Here is an 18293-nt window from a genome sequence, read left to right as displayed (position 1 = left end):
AAAACTACAGCCCCATACTTGCCACTGTGAAGAAAACTAACTCTCTGCCAGCCGAAACCAGCACAATTCCAAATAATCTAGCTGAATAATAATATGTGCTGAAAACAAGGCTTGAGTTCCATAAGCACTTTAGTTAGGTTTGGATATTGCTCTCTAGTATCCATAAAGCACTGTAAAAGTCTTAGAAGCTCCTTTTGCAAAGATTGTTTAAGTGTTAGTATTAGCCTTTAATTTTGTCATGAAAACATATTCCTGAGGGGAATTGAAGTTGCCTTCAAAAATATTATCATCTCTCCCTTATTGTCTGTTTTTTCTAGACTCAAAAGGTTTTTGAGTGTTCTCTGAGTATATCTGTCTTCTGTCTCTGCTTCACTAGTGCTATCTACCTACAGACATTCCTACGGCATCTTTATAAATTCCCTCCTTATTGCATGTATCCTTTAAGCAAAACTTTCAACTGAAATGCAGGAGTATTATTTATTATTTATGATAATAATACAGAAAGTACAGAAAATCCACGGCAGCTGCAAAGGGTTGTGGAGAAGATTAACCAATATTAATCTATCATGAAAAGGAAACATACTTTTTTGGATAATAAGCAACTGTGCTGGGCCCTGGAATGGTAGAGCTACAGCTTTGAAGATTAACAGCTATCATTAGGCAGTGATGCAGCCCAGAGAATGCCAGTATTGGACAATTGGAGCATTGAAGGTTAAAAAGTAATGTAAACAAAACTTGCAGCAAAGGATTTAACTGCTCCCCAGGAGCTTTTAAGGAATAGTGGAGTGCAGTCATAATTGTAATGGTCTAAAGCCATTGGAGCTGCACAGGCCAGCATTGGATTGGACTGCAAGACTTTGCTGAACATAATTCAAATGATGCAGGACAACAAATGTAGGATATTTTCTTTAGGCCCTTATTCCTCACTCTGAGGTGAGCATTCAGTACATGATTGCCATAGAGCTGCAATGAACCAGAAGTAGAAGCCTTAAAAAGCTTTTTTGCTGGTCACTGTAAAAACTTTACTACTAGTTTATGTGTGGTTTTTGAGGATTCACCTTAGCTGACTATCCAACTTCTTTATCATTTTATGATAGTTCATATATTTTCAGGCCTTCGGTCTGAAGCATTCTGGGATGCTTCAGCAGTAGACATAGTAGCTTTACTAGAGGATTAAAAAAAATCATCCTGTTAAAAGCCTTGGACAAAGATAAAAATGAGTTTTCATTTTTTTTCCACAGGATACTATGGTGATGGTCTGAATGCTATCATTGTGTTCGCGGCATGCTTCTTGCCAGACAGCAGTCGAACTGATTACAACTATGTCATGGAAAATCTTTTCCTGTGAGTGATACGTGAGCAATGTGGCAAAGTCTTTTGAGTTAGTACTCAGAATTATGCAGTGAGAGGTAACCTGTCTTTCCTTAAGAGGTAACTTTGGCCATTAGAAGGGGAGTGACAAGGAAAATAGCAGTTTTAGATAAACTGCTCAGAGTATTATTTTGGTATCCTTTACCAAAGGATACCAATATATATACCTTACTCACTTTCCCAAATTAAGGTGTATTTGTCAGGACTAAATCTGACTGTCAGTATCTCTCTAAAAGCCAAGGAGTGTGATATCTTCACCTTGCTGGGGCTACAGTCTTTACACTGTTTGACTAATCATTTCCAGGTTTTGCTGAGAGCAGTCAACAGGGGCTTAGACTGTTTTTTACTGTTCATTGTTTATTATTAGGACGTATCCCTGGACATATTTTTAATATATGCTGTCTTTGGTTTAGGAGTTACTGGGCCTTTTTTTGACACTTGCTTTTTAAAAGCAGGATAAATGGCAATTGCTGACACCAGCATCTCTAACTATGCTTCCTGACTCCAGCTGCTTCTAATTCAGCTAGAAGTGGCAGGGACCAGTTGGGCAGGACACAAATTTGGCCACATAACCCCAAATCTAGTACAGGGAAGTTATTCCTAATAGCAATTGGTTTGGCAGCCCACAATTTTGAAGGCAACTCTCTCCTGAAGTGCCTTCAGCTACTTTCACTTACAGCTGTTAAAAAAATCAGTCATTCCAATGTTTTCTGTGGTAAAATGCAGTATTTTTCTAAAGCCAGCAGGAGACCCGGCCTTTGCCATTTGCAGCTTACAAGGCACTGAGAGCACAGACCCAGGTATCCTTAATATTCCAGCCTGTGAAGATGCACTTGTTGGCAGCCAGTACCTTTAACATTATCTCTATGTGTGAAAATCAAGACTCAGTGTTTTAGTTTCTGGTCAGAACAACTGGTATCATTTGCCTGGTAGAGCCTCTAAGAACTCAGTGTCATCTACAGTAACTGATACTCACAATGCCCAGTGATTTAGAAGAGAGGAAGGAATTACTTCAGTGGTTTTAACCTGATAAGTAAGGAACAAAGCTGACTGTAACTATGACTGATATTCAATAGTTGTTCTTTGTCTTCACCCAAGACCATTGTTCAGATAGAGCTGGTGATAAATTAACTTTGCAGAGAAAGCCTTAAGAGTCACATGGCTTAAGGATATTGCCGAAGTCAATTTTTTAAGTCCCTTTTTCTGGAGTAGTAATATAAATGAACTCTCATGTTGGCTGTGAACTTGCAGCTTATTTTAAGGCTTGTAGACGGTTGGCTCTCTACAAGAAAAAGGAGTAAATTCAACTCTTTGTTTCCATTCTAGGTCTGCATGGAAATAGAGGGAGTACAACAGTTTGCTAAATACAGTAACTGATATTTTTAAATATTTGGTAATTCTTTAGTATTGAATTACATAGAAGTCTGGAGAGACCTGCAAACCACTGAATCTCTTTTTTTACACAGCATGTTTCTGGTAGCATATAAACTACCTCTAGCTTCTGATTAATTGTCCTCAGTAGCTCCTTTCCCATCTGAATTCCTTTCACATTTCCAATTATTTCTTCCTATTTTTTTATATTTACTAATTCTGTAAAATTGTCTTTGAAGGGCTGAATTTCTGTGAAAATTCTTGAAAAAGCTTCTACAACAGTTTTTGTAGCTAATGCAGAACCACATTAAAAAAATCTACTGTTTAATTTGTGGCTGCCTGGAAGTCAGATTAAAGCCAGTCCAGAGATTAAAATTTTTAAAAATAATCTCAATTTGAAAAACTACACTTTGAAAACAAAACCTGCACTTTGTTTCTGCGTGATTCCATTGTTCTAGTCAATGAGAAAATTTCTGTCCAGCTTTTCAAATAATGAAGAAATTGCCATTATTATAAAATAATAAGAAATTATTAGATAAGTATAATTTGACATTTTTGTCAATAACTTGCCCGGTTTAGTCTGTTGTGTTCCATTCCTGAAACTCTTATAGTATTTTAATACGTACTTACACACCTGTACTTACAAACTTGTATGTTTAACTGTTAAGTGCCTTTAAAGCACTAGATGTTCTGCCCTGTGGGAAGGGCTAATCTTATAACCTGTCAAATAGTAGTTTTGCTGAAGTGTTATTAAATGAAGCTTTATGCTTCAGAATGTCCATGCAATCCCTTGCTTTCTTATGTCACTGTTAGACATAAGCCTTCACAAATGTGAGGCAAAAGCCGGGAATGCACAACTGCAAGGTAAGAATGAGCATTGAGGGAGTAGTGATTTGGATGGTATTTACCAAATGCATGGAACTGGTCTAGTTAATGCTGCCTACTTTATGCCCAAGGTAAAGTACCTCTCTCTGGTGAGAACTAGATTTCCTACAATTCTTCTAAAGATATTGCATCCTAAGGAATTTAAGGGTCACATTAGATTGTGAGGCATTCCCATACAACTCTGAAAGGGGCCATTATGCTTAGGGATAGAGCTGCTTTTTGTAGTGAGTGCACTCAGGCATTCAGGGTTTTAAGGTGTGACTTGTGGTTTTGCATTCTAGTTTTTACATTGGCATGCCTTGAGGCTGGATAGTAGAGAGAACAATTTGAACATTCCTGTGATGATCAGCTCCCTAAAGAGGTAGGGACTTCTGAGCGGATCATCTGCATAGATAGTCCCAAACAAGAATTTAAAACCATCTTCTTAATTGAATGAGTAGTGTGCTCTTCTGAGTAGAATGCATTTGGCCCCAAGAGCACTGTCTGATAATGGGTGTTGGGAGTGTTTTGCAGGCAAAATGAAGTGATGTCCTGGAGTGCTCTGTTCCATCAGATGTCAGGTTTTCTTGGGCATGACTGTCAAAGTATTTGTGTTTTGCAGTCACAGACTGATAGCAGGAGTGTAAGGATCACACGAAGTATAATTATATAAGTATCTTCTGACACCTTTTATTATTGTATTGAGCAAACTTGATGATTAAATAGTGAATAGAAGTTTTTCAAGAGTTGATTTCATAAATTCCTAGGACTTCACATGATGCCATGTTCTCCCTTGCAAAATTTCCTGATTTAATTACTTTTTAAGAAAAAACAAATTCACCAGTGATACTTGAAAACTCACCACAAAACTATTATTGTAAGGAAGCCACATATTTTTGAAGACTCAGGTAAGATTGTGGTTTTCTAGCTGTGTATGTACAGGTGCCATTGTGATCAGTGCTGAATGTTTGCTTTTGTTTAAAAAAAAAAGTCTCTATTGTCATAAAGTGTTCAGTCTGCCTTCATTTATTCCGAATAGCCTCATTTAGTTTGGGCTCAATCAGATAGTGTACAGTATATGCTCACTGACATCTGTACTTTTATCAGATATGTAATCAGTACCTTAGAGCTGATGGTAGCTGAAGACTATATGATTGTCTACTTGAATGGAGCAACACCAAGAAGAAGGATGCCTGGATTGGGTTGGATGAAAAAATGCTACCAGATGATTGATCGACGGTAAGTGGTGTTTTGCTGTCTGATCCACAGCCAGTATTTTAAACAGTGTCCATTTCTGTAACTCTCCTGTACGGCAGGGCTTACTGTGTTTGATGTTTCTTTATCTTTTGTGGGGTTTTTTGCTTTTCTAACTATTGCTTTTGTTATTTAGATTACGGAAGAATTTGAAGTCATTTATAATTGTTCATCCATCATGGTTTATCAGGACAATTCTGGCTGTAACACGACCTTTTATAAGGTGTGTAATAAATACCTGTGATTTCCTATGTTCTTGAGAATACATAAGCACCCTAAATCATCAAACGTGGCTGTTAATCTTTCCCTGAATAATGCTCATTTTATAGCTCATGTTGGGATTTTGGAAGTTGAATTTCACTTTCCGAAGGTGAATAGGGGAAAAAAAAGTGATTCATATGAGTATCTAGTTGCAGAAGTCATAGGCATGATTTTCTAAACCTGTATGTGTATGTATTGAGAATTCAGTTCCTTAAAATAGTCATTGTTCAGACTCCACATAACAGGCATATAGAAAAGGGGACTGCATGTAATTATAATCACCTTATTTAAAATATCCTGGCTACGGAACAAGATTAGGCTGCGGTTCTGGGTTTTTAAAATATCATTGCTGCTCATAGCTCATACAAGAGGAACTGCCTGCACCCTGAGGTGTTTGAATGCATTTGTATTAAAAAAATGTTTAATGCTGTCAACAATAATGGTTTGATTAGTAAAACGATTTTTTTCTAAAGTTACCAACTTCAAAGACCTCACACTTAGTGGAGAAGATAGGCATGTATTCAGTGAGGGAGGGCAAACTAGCAGGTGTGAAAAAGAGTTGCTTCAGGCAACAGAAGAAGCTTCAGCTACAAAGCCACACAGAGAATTACTTAAGTTATGACAGATCTCGGGGAGTTCTGCTCACAGTCTGCAGGTGAAGACACTGGAGATCTCTGTGGAGATCACAGTCCCGGGGTGCTCTGTCCTGATAGAGGTACATTGGGCTGGGGAAGCACATGAGTTGTCCCATTGCTGCCAAAGTGCAGCAGGCAGAATGTCACAACAGAGCTCCTTTCTAGATGTGGTATTTTAAAGACCAAGCTGAAAGTTACTGTTCAGAATACCAGAGTAAAAGGGAAACAATACTTGGAATTATCAACAGTAGTTACAAGGATTTGCTGAGTTGCATTTGATACCTGAGATATTTCTGTTGCCATCCTATTTCCTCCCAGAAATGACAGTTTGGTCTTTTTTAAAAGTCACATCTGTTTCAATTCATTAGTCATTTATTCAAAGTAGCCATATTAAGCAGCAGTGATTAGAGGTTTTTCATTGCAAAACAGGAGAAAATGTTCACTCTAAATAGTTTGGCAAAGCAGATTAGCAGTGCAGAACTAGACACACTAGAGACCAGCTCAGCCAGGTAGACAGTCTTGGTGCAAGAAGAAAGTGAAGGGCAAATAGAAGCTGAAAAAGCTGGACAGGACACATGGCTAGTGTGACTTTTGTGGAGGATGATATGAGGTATTTGGACCCTTACCAAGGACAGAAGAACATTATGAGTTCCCTTCCCTTTCTTCAGGAGGTAAGGAGATAAAAACTTGATTGGATTGAAAGCCAATGACTGTAGCTTAGTTTGCTAGCCCTCAGCTGTTCCCTGAACCCGTGACAGGCACAGTGGGAATTTTAGAGTGAGAAATTAATGTGCCACAAGGCAAGCAGAGATTTCAGTGAGATAGCTAACAGCAAGCAACATAATTTTAATTGTATATCAGCTGAGATGTGGAGCTAAACAGTAGAAATCAAAAACCTGAAAGACAACAAAGTGGTAAGGGGCAGTCAAGTCACTGAGTGTGTGCCTCAGTTCACTGCCTCAATTCTGTCTCAGCTCTGTCGTTTTTCTACCTCAAAAACTGACAAGATAATTCAGTAGAGTGTGGGACCCATCTTGACTGACAAATCATTGTCTGAATATACAGAATTAAAGAACTAGAGGTAGTAGATACAGATCTTAGATGCTCTTTTAGAACCCCTATAGATAATTCATGCCAAAAATTTGAGTTAGGTGTTAGGTGAGAAATTAGATTTCAAAGGGATTTTTCAAGGGTGTATGAAAGATCCTTGGCATTTGATGAAAATACTTAAATGATGGAAAGTTACCACTATTGGCAGCATGCTTTCCCTAAAGTCTGAAAGAAACTGTGTCTGGGGTGCCCTGACACCCACATGAAGGAAATAGGAATCAGTCGCTGTAGTGGAATTAGTGGACCCAGAAGAATCCTCAAGAAGAAAAATTAACCATTGAAAGATTTTTTAATCCCTTCCCACCACCTTTAGAAGCTTATGATTGGCTTGCAGTTTGCCAGGTTACTTTAGATGGCAATGCTGATGCTGCAGACTATGATTAACAATTTGGATAAAGTGCTAAGAATCTGTACGTTACCATGTTTTGACTGGACAGTTGTGGGTGATTCTTGCCTCTAAAATGTGACCACTCTGATCCAGTGTGTGTGCCTAGTGATGCTAATTGGGGCAGAAACAAATTACAATGAATAAGCTTAAATAACTGTTCACAGCACCTTCATGTGTTACTGTTCCAGTTGTCTCACTTTGCATTATTGGGAAGATACATCTCTTGAGGGGAGGGGCAGTCACCTTCTGCTCAGAGCTGTTTCAGAGGCTTCATGTTGTCTGGCTGTACCTGCAGGTCAGCAGTAAATAGAACGAATATGTGCTGTTTTTCAAGACCTACACTTAACATACGTGGTCAATATGAGCTTGCCACTCTTACTGATGTTACAAGGCCATCTAAATACAAGCAGAACTAAATGTGAAAAATTGCTTTATAAGCCAAGCTTGTCAAACTTAGGTTAGACAAGTAAATAGCCTTGTGTTTTAAGTGTGTTTTCTGAACAATTTAGTCTTTTTTCCAACTGATTGTTTTACAAGCACAATAAATGAATCATATAGCACAGCTGAAATAAGCACAATATTTTGTCATAGAAAGGCACTGCGGTAAGCATAGACACAATCAGATCTGTGCTCTTCTGAATAAATTATGAAATTCAGTTTTATTGTGTTTGAGAATTGGTGTAAAATAGAAATGCTAAGTCATCACAATCCCTTGATAACTGTCTTTATGATTATGTCCATGTCAAGTAATGCTTCCCATCTCTTTTTTACATGTAAGTAGTCTTTAAGGGATTTGAGTATTTTCCAAATTTTTACACATCTTCTTCCAACTGTAAAACTAATCATAGTATCTAAGATGTAGGCATTGCAATTTATGATGTTGGCTTAATAATGTGATTCAGGTAGGATCATGATCAGCTGAACTGCATTAAGATATGGTTGTTAAAATTATTAGAGAGATGACTCTGAGTTAAGGTGCAAACAAGGCCATGTGCTGAAGTCAATAGCATGGACTTTTATTTAGCAGTAAATGTGAGGGAGAGATAGAAAGAAATTGAGTGGGTGGGGGGAGAGGAGAAAGAGCATGACAAACACAGACAAACTAAGTAGAAAAAATATCACTGCATGGTCCTGATGGCATCTCCTTGGTCCTCTTTTTCTAGTCTTCTTGGTGATGAGGTTTCCAGTCTTGTCAAAGTTCACTGAGTGGGGGAAGCCCACAAAACACAGAGTCCATTGCATTTATATTCACTCAGGTGGGAATGCCCAGTTACCTTGCCATCTAAGATGTTAGAGCTGCCTCTTAATGTCAGTGAAGCTGAGTCATTTATGTTCCACCAGTTATGTCAGGGATGAATACCTTCAGGCTCTGTGTGAAAGTCCTGGTTCTTCCCCACAGGGAAGTTTTCACACCTGAGCCATTATGTTAGAGAGGACTGGCATGATAAAAAGTGTTATCCCAATTCACAAGACTTGCCTCTTACCAGCCTTGTTTAGCTGTGGCAGGTGGATTGTCTGAGTCATTAATCATTAACAGTCCACTCTGTTTGTCCACTCCAGTCTGTAACTGAAATATGAATATCCAAATGCTTAATTAATTATTACATTTAATACATTTCTTCATTTGGTTTTGGCATGTCATAAAAGATTGGGGGACAAAGTCAATTAATACCTTTTTTCCTGTGTTTCAGCTCTAAGTTCAGCAGTAAGATACAGTATGTCAACACGTTGGCAGAGCTTCGTGAGATGATTCCAATGGAATATGTGCATATACCAGACAGTATTGTCAAGTAAGTGATGTACAGTAGCATGTACTTGTCCTAATGGGAACTATTACCACAAACTGATAATAGTGTTAAAGACTGTAAGAAAAACAGAAAACACTTTCCTGATCTTCTTAAAAATGATTATGTGTTATTACTCAAACATTTCTTTGTCAAACTCAGTGGCAGGAGAAACACATGGAAACACAAAACACATTAAATATTTACTTTACTTTAGGGGCGTGGGAAAATTGTTTGGCCTTTCCTGAGGTATCATCTATGCCGTATTTTTTCATAACTTTTACCTCTATTTAAGTGGAAGTGTTTTAAAGTTTCAGTCTTGCAGGGCTTTTAGCAGAAATGCTAATTAAAAGATAGCCTATTCAACAGAAGACCAGTGAAATTTCGTAGGTTCACTGGTCCTTGCCTTGTCAATTCTTGTGGCTAAATTCACAACTGCTGAAAGACAGTTTCTTAGTTTTTGCTGCTTATGTGAAGAGGTTTTTTAAATGCAGGCATTTCCAAAGGAAAATATATGTTAAAAAATTGTAAGAAGTTGATTGGCATTGCTCACCTCAACTGAATTTTTTTCAGACCTGAAAACAACAAAAAGAAGTGGTATACCAAGACTGAAAGCATGACTGAAAAAAAAATCATGGTTTTCATGTAGTCGTTATTAAAATTATGTTCTGTTCAGGAATATTTTTTTAGATTGTTTTCTGTAGCAAATGTCCCAGGTTTTGAATAGCCTGTTCTAGAAGATAGTTTGCAAGTATGATTGTATTTTCATTATGACTGGTCAGCGACAGCTTTTGAAGTTGTCATAGGTCTCCTCAACCCAGGCAGGGGTTTTCACTCCTGTTTCACAGTAGTTGTAAAGCAATTTCCTTTGTCAAGCTGGTGGTGTAATTCCATGGAGCAGGCGGGAAACTCAGGTCTGGCAGTAGCAGTTGAGAAAACAGAAAATTACAGTTGCAAAATCGGGGGTCATAGAGACTTTCACTCAGATTTATTTGCTGCTGTAACTTCTTTAGAGGTGGAGTGATAATAAGAATGTGGAGCAGAGGCTGTTTGTCAACTGACAAAGAGTTGTCCATAATGTTCTAACATCCCTAACAATTCTTTTGATTCCTGTAAACATTCTAGTTTCTTATGGTTCCCTTTGATAGAAACCTTACCGTTTCTATCTAACCCCAGAGAGTTTCTGTTTCCTTGCTGTGTTTTACTGTTGCACTGTGGCAGTACACACATCTGTGTTGCAGACATTTTTTCTTCCCCATAAACCTAAAAATGTTCAAAAAGTCCATTCACCTTTCAGACCGAGGGTGAAATTATCACAGCAGTAGTACCAAATAAACTTTAGTACTTAAAGAGTTTTAGGGTAATGCCTACTTCACGTCATCAGCAGCCAGATGAGAGATCATGATTTTGCTGAAGAAGACAGACCGGGAAAGATGACAATTGCACCCATTGGTGGCAAGCTTGTCAAGATGTTGTAATAGGAAGATTTAGTGGCTGTGTGCATTCAAGGCATCTGTGAGTGGCTATTCCCATACCGCAGGGAGCAGAGCAGTGTTCAGTTCATACCTTCCCTTCTGCTGCAAACTCAGAAACAGAAAAATACAACTCATCTTTTGGCTTCATAATTGCTTCATTGCCAAGAACAAACATACCACCTATGGGCAAGAAAAGTCCCACCTTTAGAAAGTACATAGTGTTTTGCCAGAATTTGGGTTATGTGGTTTTCTTGGTAGTTTTTTAGTGAAGCGCTATAAAATATGATTGTTGTATGTGAACTTGTACATCTTTTCTCTTCCTTCATCCACTCTTATCTTGTAAGGTATGATGAAGATAAGTGTATTAAGAGAAGAATGAGGTAAAACTTGCTTTCTAGCCCGTGCTGCTGCTCATAATAGAGTGAATCTGTGTGACAGCCTTTCACCTGCAGGCGACCTCAACAGCTGAATGGGAGAGAACTTGCAATGACATGGCATCTTACTTTCCCCTTCAAGCTGTTGAGATCAGCCTCCCTTGCAAATAAAACTCACTGAACTGTAAACGTCCTTGACTTGGCCCAGGCTGCAGCTAGTTTAACATTACCTGATAGAGCGACTGAATGCTTTCAGCTCTGTCCACTGGGCATGCCTCAGACCCCTGCTGCTTCTCTGTCTCTGCCTCCAAGTCAGCTAAATAAGGACTTACAAATTTAAGGTGGGTTGAGCACAAGGAGAAATGGTATCATACTGAACTGAAGAGCTTCAGAGTTAGCTCTAAATAATAGTGGGTGCTTATTACAAAAGCATGTACTGTATTTGTTCTTTGCTCTGCTATTGCTCTGCTTCACTCTTATGCTCTGCTTGCTTCTCTTGTTTCTTTATATCAATAACTTTTACTCATGCAGACTGGATGAAGAGCTGAGGGAAGCATCAGAAACAGCTAAGTAAGATAGCTTTCAGCTGAATCCTGGCATTATATTGTTTCACAGGAATAGCTTGAATGCAGTAGTACATTGTGTTTGGTACAACAGGCAGCTTGTAGTTTCAATTACTGTGTAAGTTTACTGTGTAAATTGCCCCATTTGAGAATTGACTTCCCCTCTCACTGCTTTTGTACTGCTGGATCTCGGTAATAAATAATTATACCCTTACACTACAAAAAAACTTTTTGCTGTTTTTTGATGATTATTTCTATAGTCATGGGAATGACTGAAATCATGTACTCCATTAAAATGGATCATTAAACATTTTCTACTCTTCCCCTCTTATGTCGGATGATTCATACAGTTTTTAAGAGGTAGTTCTTTCTACAGATTTTTTTTTACAGTTCACTAAATCAGGGTTAGCTATCTCAGTTAAGGTAGGTATGTAAATTCTTTTGTCCTTCCAATATTATCTGGATAGGCTGGGAATTAATACTTGATAATAATTTTATATTGTCTGTGGTTACTTAACCATGGGCACATGATGATCAAATACTTTAAAATTATAAGTCTGTGCTTTGACTTGAATATAATGTGGTAGTATGGTGTAGAGTACCAAAGAAATCCTTAAGAAGTGCACTGTCCATGCCTCACTGAGCAGAGCTTTAGAAAGTGTACAGAGCATTTCCTCATGAGTATTTTACACAAAATTCCTGAGGAGGAGTCTCTGTCTGTTGGTCCTAGTATAACATTCTCCCTTGAAGTTTTTGTAATGAAAGATTTTGAGTTTTGAAGTTTCTTTCCAGTCACCTTCCTTTTACTTATGCATTTCAGGATTTTCCACTTACAGCTTCTTCTTTGCTGTACTTTTTCCAAAAGTTCCTTCTTTTGCAGTACACATTTTCCTTCAGTTCTTCTGAGGTTAGTTTCTAAAGCAAACACAGAGAAATACCTAAAACACTGGCCACTGCTTTTTGATTCTAGGAGATAACACTGCCTCAGAAGCAATAAATTCACTTAAGTAGTTATCTGATACCACCCGACTGTTTTGTTAAACTAAAAGGCCTAGCCACCCTTGAAATGCTACTTTTATACCTTCTGTTCAAACATTTTCAAATGCATTGTGTATGCAACATTGTCACAAAAACATATGCATATGACAATGAGAACTCTGTGGAAAAAAGCTGCTTTCTTGTTAATCCGTTTAAAATAGTAGAGCAGCAGTGCAGCAAGTGAAAGGGGAATGAAATAGTCATATGAGGCATCAGTGATTATTGTTACTGTTGGATGTATGAGATCACTGTAGTTCATTTCCCTTCCTCAACTTAAAGAAATAGCTTAAAAATTCGTTACTCAAACTAATGTGTGTTGTGGGCACTAAGATCCCTACATTCCTAGAAATAACATTTGTGTGTTTGCGCTGTCAAAGATACTCACTACAGGTAGTTATTACATCCCCAAATTTGTTGTTATATTTTAAAAGAGAAAGAAATCAACACAGAAAAAAATGTTTACTCATCTTTTTCCTTGTATCCAGAACTAGCTGCCTCTCAAATGATCCAGAAATGGCTTCAGTGGAGCAGGAGTAAGAATTTATGCCTAGTACTGTCATTACATTTTAACATTTCTTTACAACCATACCGCTAGGAACTGAGGCTGGGTAGACTCCTTAAAGCTTTTTTAAGACCTAAATACTTTTATGGTGATATTCAGGAACAACGTGGTACAAGCAGACAAATCATTGAAGCTTTGTTATATTTATATTATATATACTTTATATATACGTTATATACTGAAGATGTCTTATATTTGTGTTTCATTGGGAATGTGTTTGAAGTGTCCTTAACCATTTCCAAGCAGAGAGACATATAATTGTTAGCCTGAGAATATTCTGATTAAATTATATTAAAAACAGATAGAAAAAGTGGAGCGTGATCACAGTGAAGATGGTTCCGTGCGTTATCCTAAACTTTAAACTTGCTATTCTCATTCAAAAATTAAAAAGTCTTGTCTTTTGCTTTGATTTCTGGGCCATACTCTTAACATGTGCCTTCTCATTGCTTTTCTGCTTCTCAGCTTCTTTCATAATTATTTTCCTGATTAAATCTCAAGCATCTTTATGTCTTTTCCTTTCAAAGATGGACTTGTTCCCTTGGAAATGGGAATGTGTCAGTCCTCTGGTGTGCCATTGCTCTGTCTGATAGCATGACATGCAAATGGCAGACCCTGCAGTGCTGCTCTTCCTGTAGATCAGTGGGAGTGTGTGTAGGTGCAGTGTGTCATGGGAGTGTTCCTTGCTGGAGCAGCGTGTCAGGAGAGCCAGCCCTGCAGCAGCGCAGTGTGTGTCCCAGCCAGTGTGCACAGGGCAGAGGCATTGAGACTCTCATGCTCTCCAGGAAATACTATATAGTAAACCTGAATCCTCAGCAAAAGATTCCAGCAATAACATGACTATTAATAAACAGGCAAATAATTAGACATGTATGTAGCAAAAACTTGCATAAATAAATTGAAGCTTTGGTTTTCACTTTTTTTTTTTTTAAATAGTGCTCTAGTGTGCTGTCATTCTGTCATACCTTATACACAGGTTAGAAACATAAGCTAAATTCCTGATTCCTGAACTGACATTACACCTCATCTCTTTTTTTCCTCAGACACTGTTTTATTCTATAATGAGTCAATATGAGAACTGTTTTTCAAAGTAAGAACAAAAGATAACATAAGAACAAAAAATGACATGTTAAAAACTGTTTGTGGTTTGAACAGCTTTCCTGTTTTTCTCAAACAATAAACTGGGCAGCAAAAAGCAGTATGAGAAGAGAATTTACATTTATGTTAAATAAATATAGTTAAGGCCAAATTAATGTTTATTCATGGCACTTATTTTCTCTGCCTAAATATGAATCTGTCTTCAGAAGTGGCAATAGTTTTCCTGTGATCATATCTCTTATTTCTTGTGTCATTTCTTCAGGAAATAACATCCTATATAAATCCCTTCACTCTGAGAACAGCTGTTTTACACAGACTTTTTTTCTGTATACTTTCTGCTGAAATGCCTCTGGAGTCTACCCAGCACTTAGTTTGCTTCTGTTGTCTCTTTCATTTTGTTCCAAAGGCTTTTGTCTATTGTCATGCTCCTTTGTGTTCTATTTTCAACTCCTTGCACTTCTTCTTGACTTTAAAAGAAATATTGGGAAATAATTCATAGTGAAAAAACCATCGTGTAACAGTTCATAAATATTGAGGAAACTTTAAATTATGTATTCTTTAAGGAAGACTGTATCTAGAGACAACATTTATGAAGACAACTTCTTACTCTAAAGAATACTTTTGAAGTTTCTCATGACATGTGCTTTGCACTAAGTAGCAAATCTGTATGCTTAGGAACATTTTTAGGGATACCCATTCCTGCCACACTGTTGTATCATTCCACCAGTTGATCTTCCCTCACCTGATACACATCAGATTGGAGTTGCTGAAAAAGTAGTTGTTAATTTCAGTAAAACAGTAACAGAACTTACTAATATGTGTACTTTCATAGAGGTACATAGGATGTAAGTTATTTCATACTACTGCATTTAAGTAAATGAGAGATAAGGCTGCTAAACACTTTGTGGGAGCTCAGGATTGGGGAAATAACTAGCTCTGTGTTTTCAGAGCACTCATTAATTTTTTGTTGTTGTTCTTTGTCATTTTGTCTTTAATAAATAGCATCGACATGACCCTGAAGTAAGAAGCATCATTGCCAGGCATTTGAAGAAGAGGTTTCACATGGATTTTCATCACCCGGACAATCACAACCACGCCGTACAATAAGTGATCTGGTCAATTGTATTTGATTTATAAGTCCTGTCATTCAGCAGTCCAGGAAGACCAAAACGGCCAGTCCTATGGCCACGGAAACAGCAGAATTTTGGGTCCTGGTTATTTCTGTTGTTTTCAGAAACAGTTTTCATTAGGAAAGCTATATCATCTAGCATTGGTTTCTCTGTGTGTGTCATTTCTGTTTCAAAGGATACCATTTTACCAACAGTGTGCCTCATAAATAGGTCAATGAGGATGGGGATTTTTTAATTTTTGTCTTCAGCATATTAATGTTTATGCATAGCTGAACGCTATAGTTATTGTTACAATAAGTGTTAGTTTGCTTGTGTCACAGAGCAGCAGCAACTTTACTGTTTAAAAATAACTTCAGAAATTATGCAGGACTTTCTTGAATTTGACACGCCGTGTTAGATCAGGCTTTGGGCAGCCTGTCATAGTGAAGGGTGTCCGTGCTCAAGGCAAACGGGCTGGAGCTAGATGATTCTTAAGGGCCCTTCTGACTCAAAGTATTCATACTTTTATGAATTTGTTTTTCTTGAGGTCTGAAAAGTCTTTCCATCTTCATTAAATTACTTTTTGTTTGATCAGAGAAAAGTGTGATATACTAAAAAATAATAATTAGTCTCGTTAGACTTCCCAGAGGATGAATGAGTAACTGAAATTAATTTTAATTTAATAATTCAGTTAGTATATTTATTTTAGGCATAATTTCCTAGAAGCAGCTAATCCTGTAAATTACTTTCATATATTCTAAAATCCTTGGAGCATTAATTTATTGCTGCTTTCTAAGTCTATTTCTTCCAGAACATTTTTTTGAAGTTATGAATCTTCAAGTGACATCCTGTCTCCAGTTGTAAAGGCTATTAATTCTCTGAATATGAATCAAATATTATTTCCTACTGGGAGCTGAAAGCTGGGAGTCATACTCATTTGTTAGGAGTATTTGTTAAAATCTTGCTCCAAGAGTTTCTGGTAGACAAAAAAATAAGTCTTATACTGGTATTTATTGTCTGTGTCACAGAACACACCAGTAAAAACATAAAAGGGAAAACCCTAAGCATCTTTTGTTTGCTGGGTTCCTATTTATTTGCACAAAAGATACTTCAGCAAGTCCTACTCCTTACTGGGAAATAGCTTCAGTTTCTCAGATCATGCTTTTACAGAAGTGTGCAAATAAATTACCTAGTGATTTCTGTTTGACTACTTTAAAAAGATGAGAGTCAAGAAAATGATAAATGTTTTCTCCTACCCTAATGAATACACATAGGCACTTCCCAAACCTGCTGACACACCTGCGTTTTGGGAAGTCCTAATGGAAGTCTTATTATTACATAATCTCTGAAATATTATTCTTTTTTCACAAGATTTTTCTATGCTTTAGTATAGTGTCTGTGGATTTTTTACTTTGTAGAGAAATCCTTAGACATAACAATTCATGGTAAGTTGCACCTTATTAGTGTGGTCTAATTCTACTCCTGCTTTCAGTTCAGAACTAGTGATAGAAGAGAAAACAAGCAAAGTATTTCTTGAGGCATAAAGTTTAAGCAGAAGCAATAGAGCATGAGCCTTCATGTTTTCAGCAGGATCTAAACTGCAAGTTCTATTCAGTCCTTCATTTAAAAGTTTGATGGGATTTTTTGTGGTTTGCACGTTTCTAACTCTGTCCATTTCTGTTTCTTGTATTTGCAAGGGAGTCTGCAAGCAGTGAAGCAAGTGTCTGTCATTGTGTGCATAGTTGTTCAGCTACTGCAATGAAGACTGACAAAGTTGTCAGAAAGGCAGAAGAGTGCTTTCTTATTGGCCAACAAAAAACCAAAATATGTGTCCTCTGCTCTGTGCTGATATCTCTGTCTGACTTGCTAGTCTGCTGTATCACATCTGTCAGTTCCTGTAAATTTTCACAATGGAAGGGCCTGATCCTGCTGACCATTGTTGCTGCTCTGTAACCTTGTCCTAAACTAGGGTCTGGTAGTCTCCACCTTTTCTCAAATATTTGAATCCTGGCTTGTGTCTGCCTTATAAAAGTGCTGTCACTTAGTATATTGGGGATAATGTTTTATGTACAGATTAATATTTGTAATGACTTCCAGATGCTAATTAAGCTTCATTAAGATCTAAACTATTAAAAGCATTTAGTAGCATGAAGTTGCATCTTTTGTAGACCTGTAGTTGAAGCTTCTTAGGATAAGCCACATGACCTGTGTTACACAGTAAATGAGAAAAGTTTCCACTAGAAGAGAAGTTCACCACAAAGCAGAGTTCAGCACAAATCTTCATTCACTCTTTGAGACCCTATGTGGGGTATAAGAGGTTTGTGATTTTAATGGTGGACATCAGCTCAGAGTTGAATTTAATTCTACTTGCTTTGTGTGAAATTACTAAGCAGCAAAGTTACAAGTTAATATTATTATTATGGGCAGAATAATGGTGGAAGCCTGAGATTAAATGAATTTGTTTAAGCCAAATGGCATGTTAACAGAAAATGGGGCATTGATGAGATAGTTAAAAAATGATTGCAGGATCAAAGTGTGGTTATCTTTGCTTATTAATATATTTTGGAAAGTTTTTTAATGTTATGATCAGGCAATTTTATGTTATACTAACAATAACATATCAATATTAATAAATCAGTAGTTTGTTGAAAGAGAAATATAGTACGTATAATTACACAGATACAAGCTTTTATATATGAATTTTTTCTACTGTGTATTGGAGTGCTCAGATGAAATATAAATTAGTAGTTGCAAATTTTTTTGTTAAATTATCTATGCTGACTTAAATTATAGATTAAGCAATACAAGAATATCTAATAGCATTGTATGGATATATATACCTATGAATCAGAAATAAAGAATTGCAACCCACCACTGGACATATTTCCTTTCAGCTCCAGATTGCAGGGGTTTTTATTCCCTGGGTGCATGGAAACACTTCATTGATTTAGATCACGTCTTTTTATAGTTAGAAATATTTTGTTTTATTTTGCATTCCCTGTCTGTCCTTCCAAAAGCTGAAACAGAGTCCATCTTGTG

At 37.1% G+C, this 18293-nt stretch overlaps 1 protein-coding gene across 1 annotated transcript in view; it reads left to right on the top strand.

The window, feature by feature from the left end:
- PRUNE2 (prune homolog 2 with BCH domain) overlaps positions 1-18125 on the top strand; it is a 130963-nt gene extending 112838 nt beyond the window's left edge. Inside the window, exons 13-20 of the mRNA XM_041396291.1 lie at positions 1242-1344; positions 4714-4845; positions 4997-5083; positions 8946-9044; positions 10858-10893; positions 11419-11457; positions 12974-13021; positions 15148-18125. Of these exons, the coding sequence (XP_041252225.1) occupies positions 1242-1344; positions 4714-4845; positions 4997-5083; positions 8946-9044; positions 10858-10893; positions 11419-11457; positions 12974-13021; positions 15148-15169 (566 nt within the window). The 3' untranslated portion in view covers positions 15170-18125. The remainder of the gene's footprint in view (positions 1-1241; positions 1345-4713; positions 4846-4996; positions 5084-8945; positions 9045-10857; positions 10894-11418; positions 11458-12973; positions 13022-15147) is intronic.
- The last annotated feature ends 168 nt before the right edge of the window (positions 18126-18293 follow it).

Source organism: Onychostruthus taczanowskii, unplaced genomic scaffold (assembly GCF_017590055.1).
Source record: "Onychostruthus taczanowskii isolate IOZ18803 unplaced genomic scaffold, ASM1759005v1 scaffold129, whole genome shotgun sequence".
In the NCBI taxonomy this organism is placed as follows: domain Eukaryota; kingdom Metazoa; phylum Chordata; class Aves; order Passeriformes; family Passeridae; genus Onychostruthus; species Onychostruthus taczanowskii.
This window is presented reverse-complemented; position numbering and strand designations above follow the sequence as displayed.